Here is a 7,999-nt window from a genome sequence, read left to right on the forward strand (position 1 = left end):
TAAAGTAGACATTTAATCTTGCAAACGGTTTGACTTTCTTTTTTTTTTTCCCAAATGCCGCCACCCTAGCCATCTCACAAGCCCACTCCTGGATTGACGGCACCCCTTCATTCTTCCATCCGCTGGCTATCATTAAACTAGTCTAGACCCAGCTTCTTACATTCTTATCCATCCCGCTTAGGATTGACCCATCTCCCAGAACAAATAATCTTGGGCTGAATGGAACCTGGCTCCCTGCAATCAGACATTACTGTAGGTTATCATGTATCCCGGTCCAAAATGCCTGAACCATACGCCCGGTTATCTACAAGAAATTGTCCTTTTTTTCCTTAAACTTGTAATATTGTCAAAGGGAATAAGCATGACGAAGTGAATCAATTTGGACTAAAATATTCTGTGTGGACAAAATTGTTGGACACATAAGCAATTGTACGAGTCACAAAACCAGCACACATTACTACCAGAGATTTGTTTTTGTAAGAGTGATTCATTTTATTTTTTTTTTAAATGACAATGGTACAGACGACATTGAAAGCACAGAGAGGGATGAAGGGGGGGGGGGGAACTGATATCATCCAATACATGGATATTGCATGGTGAGGGTTGAGGGGCAAGCAAGAGTACCAAATGGAGTAAAAGATATCGTATCAAAAATTTCAATTTTTTTCTCATATATATATTTATATAGGACTAATAATTCTCTTTAACTATGCAAAGCAAGGAATGCCATTTTTTCCCCCATTTTTCTTGAGCCTGGGCTTTCCCGAAGTAGAGCCATAATTATTATTCATTAAAAATAAAAAGAAAGGAAAAAGACTGGACTGGTATTTGGGGCTGGGCGGTGGCATTTAGAGGCGTCCTGGAGTCCTGTCCGATGTGGCGTTGAGTCTCAGTGTAGCGCTTTTGGGCATGTCCACGGGGGTTTGAATTTCTCTGGTGGTGTGGCGGGGGGGGGGGGGGGGGGGGTGTCAGCCTCAGCGGGAGAAGGTCTTTCCACTGAAAAATCAAAACAATAGAAACATTAGACGCCACACAAAGAACATCTAAGCATCTTATCCTCTTCACTAGTACCCACGCACTTAAAATCCTTTCGGAGAAACGACATCCCACTTGCTTTTTAAACTACTAAACTATATATATATTTTTAAAAGGAATAATTATACACTTTAGGGAATAAGCTGATTTCCTTTTTGTCAAATAAGCATATTTTAATAAACTATTCCTTTAAAATAAAACTAAAAGCTTGAAACCTTAACAATGCATCTGTCCTGTTGTTTTCGTTGAAACAGCTAAGAGACTGGATGTTGCAACATATTGTTCCAAAATAATGACAAAATCATTGATCGTCTGGTTGTGTTGGCACTCTGCCAGCACAATGCGAGCTTCTATAAAATTCCTTTCATCTGTGGACTTTGCAATTACACCTGATAGTGATTCTGATAATTGCTGCATATTTATGGTATGATTTAATATGCAAACAAATTAAACTAATATGTGGCCGACACATTTCTATATTCGTGAGAAATGCACAGCTAACTTCTTTTTTTTTCCTCCCTCTTTGAGACTTACAAAGAAGGCAGCTATGGTTACACGTTAACCACAGACTCTCTGTGCTTCGACAGTATACATTTACCAATTATTTCAGAGCTACAAGGCTAAAAAAACCGGTGTCTGTACACACAACAGAGAGCGGTTTAAAAAAAAAAGATAACAACTTGGACTCACTTCAAAAACAGTGGGGGCAAACACAGCCACACCGCAAAAACACACAGATACGGAGGAAGAAGAAAATGCAGAGATAGTGTATCTCAGAGCTGAATCTGGTTGTGTTTTGCTTTCAACTGTAAGAATCATTCAGGAAAAATTATTCTGAAACATGACTGCAGCTCTCTCGCATTTTAACCAATACTTTTCCATGACTTTTGGGCAAATTTCCATGACTATGTTTTCCTGAAAATGTCAGTCGACATTATACAATAAGAATAAAAATCTGTGTTAAAGTTTTCCCCTTAGAGGTTTAACAATAAAATGAATGACAATTTATGTTGTTCATAGTGGGATTCGTAATATCGCGCCCCGAATAGAACGTTGAGGTTAGGACGACGTTAAAATACATTTATTAAATCACATTATTATGCTGTGTTAAAAAAAAAAAAAAAAAAGAATCCATGATTTTTTTTTCCAAAACTTTCTGGGTCTTTTTATGTTTCCAAAACCTTTCTAGGCCTGGAATTTGCATTTTTCAAAACGTATGAACCCTGCCTTAACATTGCAACAGGCATAGGGGAGGCTTAAAACATTGTGACTAAGGATCTATAAAATTAAATCAATCTGAGCAATGGTGTCAAAACGAGAGGTGGATGTCGACAGAGCAGAGGCTACTCACGACATGGTCTTCATCTCTTTCTTCTCGGCGTCTGGTCGAGCGCGGTTCAGCACCTTGAGGAATTCTGACGTCTTGGCCCTCATGCGTGTGTGAATGTAGGCCTGAAGAAGAAAGGACGTCACGCATGAGGAGATTCTCATCGCACGACAGTGTCGAAACAGATCATTTATCAAAACAAAGACACACATGCAGATTTTTATTTTTGTGAAAAATAAGATGTCAGTATCCTTAACACAGTGTGCCGGCAGAGATAATAGCATAACAGTTGTTTTGACAGTGTATGGTCTCCTGTTTCTCAAGCTGAAAACCACCCTGAACTGTCCAGTAATCCATCAATCTCGTCACCCACGCCGCTGCCTGAAGCAAAAACATCCAACGCCATCCATTTGTGAAATAGCACAAAAGGCTAACACATTCCTCTAATGAATGCCACCCAAAAAAAAATGGCTTTGATTGGGGTTTTACAGTCCAGCAGAGTCCATTAGCGTGCCTCCTTTTGTGTGTAAAGCGTACACAAACGCCCACACACTTCCCTATAAACCTGAGGGCAGCAGAGCAAGATGTCATCAGCTAGGGCCTTTGTTTGATCTCACCTATGGCGGATGGAACGTGCTGTTAAAGAGTAGACTGTAGGAGTTGTTTGTAGCCTGTGATTAAAGCAGACTTTCAGCTTGTAGTGTGAGTTGACAGGTGCCTCCTAAATATTCATTCATTCAGCTGCGGTTGAGCCTCAAACTTAAGCCTTAAAATGTCACAACAATTGATCTGTCCAAACATAATGATAAAAAATCATAATCATAAATAATAATCTTACAACAAGCATTTCTTACCAACTCCAGAACTCATTAAAACTTCGGGGGGAAATTGCATCACAATTATAGAGCCAAGAAAAAGAAAGAAAATACTACATTCATTATCTATAAGGCCCAATTCAAATATCAGAGAGTGGATTGTTCCGGTTACTTTAGAGCCTCATTAGGAGATTCCTAAAACTGTATTGTTTTGTCTACATCTTTGTGCACTCTTTTCCAAAGAGTCTCCAAGACATAATTCATCTGACCTTACAGAATAGACATTTTGAAATACTTAAAAAAAGGAAACTCCCAAGAACTTCCGGAGCATGTTTCAGATTTGTCGTTGAACTGACCTTGGAGCACTTTATGTGGTAATGCAGGTAGTCCCTGAAGGTGTGGATGAGGTTGATGGTGTTGTCTCTGGCATTGGCATTGGTGTGACGTGGGAACAAAACTGAAAACATCAAAACAGTGTACACACATGAGTATCAAATTAGTAAATGGACCTTTTTCACAGCAGATATTATGACTTGTCATAGTTAGGAAAAGCCCAGCTGAAACTGATAACCTTAACGATGGCTCAATTCCATCAAGTGTCCCAGTGAGCTATTTCAGTGAGTCAGCATGCACAACACCAGGGCCTCTCCTAAGTGGAATGCAGCCATCATTAATGGTTTTCAATACACCTGTGCTTTTCCTACTATGACATGTCAACATGTCTGCCGTGAAAAAGGTCTATATGTTAAATAATTACAGTAGTATAGTGTCAGCCAATGCTTAACAGATACTGACCGAAAGTGATGTATCCAATGTTGTCCCCGACAGCGGCGTCTGTGTCCTTCAGCTCCAGTGGGGGCTCCCTGTGGCTGAACAGCACCTGGGGGGCTGTGTGGCTGGCCCGCCGACCCTCTTTGAACTCCTACACAGAACAAGTAAGTGTACAGTATGCGTTACTAATTTTAAGTTATATAGTAAAACACAACATAAGAGGTACAGTATAGTCAATTACTTAATTACTCCAATTACCCACAGTTTAAAAAAAAAAGGTAGTTAGCTTAACAGCAAAGAAGGAAATCTGGTCAGCTATGAAGATTAGCTTGTTAGCTACTTAGCTTATTTAGTTAGCTGCAGGCTGGTAGAGCTAATGTGATCTTAGAAGGTTAGCTAGGCTAAGTAGCTAACTGAAATAAATTAGTACATACATAAATAGGCTTTCAATGAACGGTGAGATCATATTGGCTACCTTCTTGCTTCCATTATTGCTCTCAATTCCATACAACATAGTAATGCCACATTCATGCAACGTCAGCAGAACAGGAAGAGCGGAAAAACTTGGGAGTGTTCACGCATTATTCAAAGGTGGTTACCCCCATTGCTAGCCTTTTGGTCACATAATATAAATAGCCATTTTTTTGTGCTTTGTTAAAAAGAGAAACTAGATATACATTTCCCTTTTGCATAACTGAATCGACCAAGTTGATACTGGGTTTTAATTCAGTGTAACTGGCAGCCATATTGCCTCTGGCTTGTTGGCTGGCTTGCTTCAGTCTAGTTTGACCTCACTGAATCCTCAATGGCGGATATTATGTACATGTGTGGCCTCACACACCTGCATGAAAACTTTGCCGATGATGACGTCGTCGTCGTCTTTGAACACTGTGCTGAACACCACGGTCACTCTGTCTTTCTTGGCCTCCAGATACCTGAGAAGAAAGAACATGTCAGATGGGCGAAAAGGTTAAAAAATTAGAACTTAATCCTGTGAGGACTGCAACATATTTTCCATACAGAAGAGCTCCTACAGAAGCTACAGAATTTGTCAATTCACAGGACTGCAAATATTTGTTTTAGCTGTATAACATCATAGGTAGCGGCCTTATAATTAGCCTGTTTCCATTTTATTAACCAACTAGGACCGTGAATTAGTTTAAAAGCCACAACTCCCAATAAATGAGTATTTATTTCACACGGTCACATCTCAGTTAAATATCTGAAATTTGCATTTCTAAAAGGTTACTCATTGCCCTCAAATGAGACACTTTTAGACTAGAGACACCAGCCACATAAAGACATTATACCGAGCTCTTCCCTTCTGTTTTTATAAGACATCTGTAACCAAAAGCTCCCCCACACCACGTACATGGACTCATCGTCTCTGTAGTGGACCACGGCCCTCTTCTCGCCCTCTTTCCCCTCTTCCTGGAACTTGAAGTACTTTTCAAACACTGAGGCGAAGCAGTTCCTCTTGAGCATCCCCGCCTGGTGGACAACCTCATCTTTATTGGCTGGTAGCGCGTCCAGGTCGTAGAGGAGGGACACGTTGTAGCCTGAGAGGAAAAACGATCACAAATGGACCGATTGTACAAAATCTACATCGAGTAGTGGCTCATTGTCAAACACTTCTTTTAAATTTCACAGTTTTCAATTAAAAAGGAATAAGTGAGCTACCACAAACTCACAAATACGGGAGAACAAAGGGTATGTGGTGCAGCGATCCTAAAAGTCTAACCAGCAATCAGTAAATGTGTTAGAACTTACCAGCCTCTGATGAAACGAGGAAATTCCCATAGACCCTCTTGAGCAGCTGCAATTAAAAATATGACCTTTATTTGCATCTTCCTTTCAAATACAGAAGTGGAATGTGTAAAAAAAAAGAAAAGCAAAACTACCTACTATATTATAACTTAAAAAGCAAAATCTTAGGTCACGGGAAAGAAAATGTAATTAATACAGGAAAACAGGACTGTAAAAGCTTTTAAATATGGGATAATGACTGAAGATTATGTATATTTATTTTGCAAGACAAGGCTCTTAAAGTAGGCCCTAGTGCTGCTACTTGGATGATAGAATAGAGAACGGGTCCCTAGAGTTAGGGAGATTGACGATTAGTTGCTTTCTTGTGATTGAACTGGTACTTTCGAAGCCTTTTTTTTTTTTATCTTCAAAGTTCTTATCACTTCGGTGAATTTTATAGCTTTGGGAATCCTCCGAGACAAAGCAGGTGGTTCGAGAGAAGACGAGAAACTAGCAGAAATGTCTAATGGATACCTGTCGCGTTGTGGACTAAAGTGCGGTCGACTTAGCAGGAATATGCAAATCAAACTCAGGTATACCAACAATGTACCACCAAAGGTCAACAAAAGACAACGTGTAGTACACTATATTCTTCCTAAATTTGGTCTGAGCAGCGAAGCAAAATTTGTCAAACAGAGGCTTAGATAATAATGTGTGAGAATAAATGAGACCTCCCGCCACCCTGACTGCTTTCTAAAATAAGACTTTTCACCGGCTGAAAAACTGAATGGGACACTGCCGAACCATTCACTTATCCCTCTGCTCTCGAGTTTTAGGGAACAAGGAGGGGAAGCCGCTCGATTGCAGCCAAGACATTCATGCACAGTGGCTGCTGCTGCTCGCAGTCAGCACTTCCTTGCCTGGGGTGAGTCACACAAACTCACTTCCCGTTTCTACCAGAAGCCTCGGCAGCTGCTTTCTTCCTTACATGGCAACAGAGCTCTTGTGGTAGGTAGGTAGGGGTGTGTGTGTGTGTGTGTGTGTGTGTGTGTGCTCTAATCATGACCTCACTCTGCTTTTAAAAAAAACAAAACAACATACTTTCAGCTCAAGATTGACGCCAAAACTAGACACAAATCAAACTTATTAGCATTCTTGTCTTGGATTCATGAGTGACAATGGTTTTATTGTTGCAGCAGTGCATATTTGCACAGTGACTGTAGGTTTAAACAGCTCACCTGTGTTTGGAGAAAAAAAACTGAAATCAAGATATAGCATGAAAGCAATTGTTGACCTCTGCATGACCAGTTTATTTTTGTATACACCAGAGGAACAGTGTGTGAGAAAACCCCACTTTTAAAAAGACTTTTAAACTCAAGTTTAAGACCTAAATGACAAGAACGTTTCAGCTCTACGAGAACATCATTTCAGACACTTCTGAAAGGTTTTTTCCAGGACTTGCAGACACCCTGGTTTGTTTATACGCAGTATGTGAACCTGTGTTGAAGGATGTGAAAATGGGTATTTAAATTTGAAGGCACCCAGAACCGAGTGTTCCGCTTTCTTTATTTACGTTGTTCCCTCATCGGTGTGTCGTACCTCGTCAGCCCCATGCTCCTGCAGCTCCTTGTAGAACTTCAGGGAGATGCTGACCATCACTTTGGTCTTGTCCCCATTGGGGTTGGAGATGTGGTACAAGACGCCATCAAAATCTGCAGCAGAGATGAACGTTAAACATGAAAGCCTGCGGGTAATTAATGAGTAATTCATCAACCTCCTAACCCTTTCCTTCCAGCAACTTGACACAACTGACACATTTTCCACTTGGGACAATTGTGCCACCTTAAATAGTAACCGCAATTCATGCCGATTTATTAGAATATTTCAGTCAAATACATACAATTACGTATGTGAGATGTAACACTAGGACCCCCGTTTCCACCTGGTATTAAAATCCGATCTAAGTGATCCTATCTAAGCTCTAAGTACACTTGTACACAAAGTATTCTGGGGATGCATTGGAATCCGTTCACTCAGACTACATTCGGAGGTGGTTTAGGCACATATGATCACATTCTTTTAGCAGTGTGTACGCGTATGTGTCCTGGGCCACATTAAGGTCCACCTAACTCAACTGTTGATGTTGTTATGCGGATTGGATCTTTGGATGTATATTACTGTCTGTGTTTTTGTTCCGGTGCTGCCTGCTCTTACATCCCCTCCTGTCTGGAGCTCTGTGTCCCACGGTTGCCCGGAAAAGGCAGCCGCCAGAAGACAATATCCTTATTTTTTTGTTTCATATTCG

At 40.5% G+C, this 7,999-nt stretch overlaps 1 protein-coding gene across 1 annotated transcript in view; it reads right to left on the reverse strand.

Moving 5' to 3' along the window:
* Window positions 1-671: 671 nt before the first annotated feature.
* The window catches only part of arpc2 (actin related protein 2/3 complex, subunit 2), a 9,957-nt gene continuing 2,629 nt past the window's right edge, over window positions 672-7,999 (reverse strand). Inside the window, exons 3-10 of the mRNA XM_078243894.1 lie at window positions 7,294-7,406; window positions 5,719-5,764; window positions 5,321-5,507; window positions 4,790-4,883; window positions 3,973-4,099; window positions 3,534-3,634; window positions 2,387-2,487; window positions 672-996 (exon numbers count right to left, since the gene is read on the reverse strand). Of these exons, the coding sequence (XP_078100020.1) occupies window positions 975-996; window positions 2,387-2,487; window positions 3,534-3,634; window positions 3,973-4,099; window positions 4,790-4,883; window positions 5,321-5,507; window positions 5,719-5,764; window positions 7,294-7,406 (791 nt within the window). The 3' untranslated portion in view covers window positions 672-974. The remainder of the gene's footprint in view (window positions 997-2,386; window positions 2,488-3,533; window positions 3,635-3,972; window positions 4,100-4,789; window positions 4,884-5,320; window positions 5,508-5,718; window positions 5,765-7,293; window positions 7,407-7,999) is intronic.

This window comes from Sander vitreus, chromosome 24, assembly GCF_031162955.1.
Source record: "Sander vitreus isolate 19-12246 chromosome 24, sanVit1, whole genome shotgun sequence".
In the NCBI taxonomy this organism is placed as follows: Eukaryota; Metazoa; Chordata; class Actinopteri; order Perciformes; family Percidae; genus Sander; species Sander vitreus.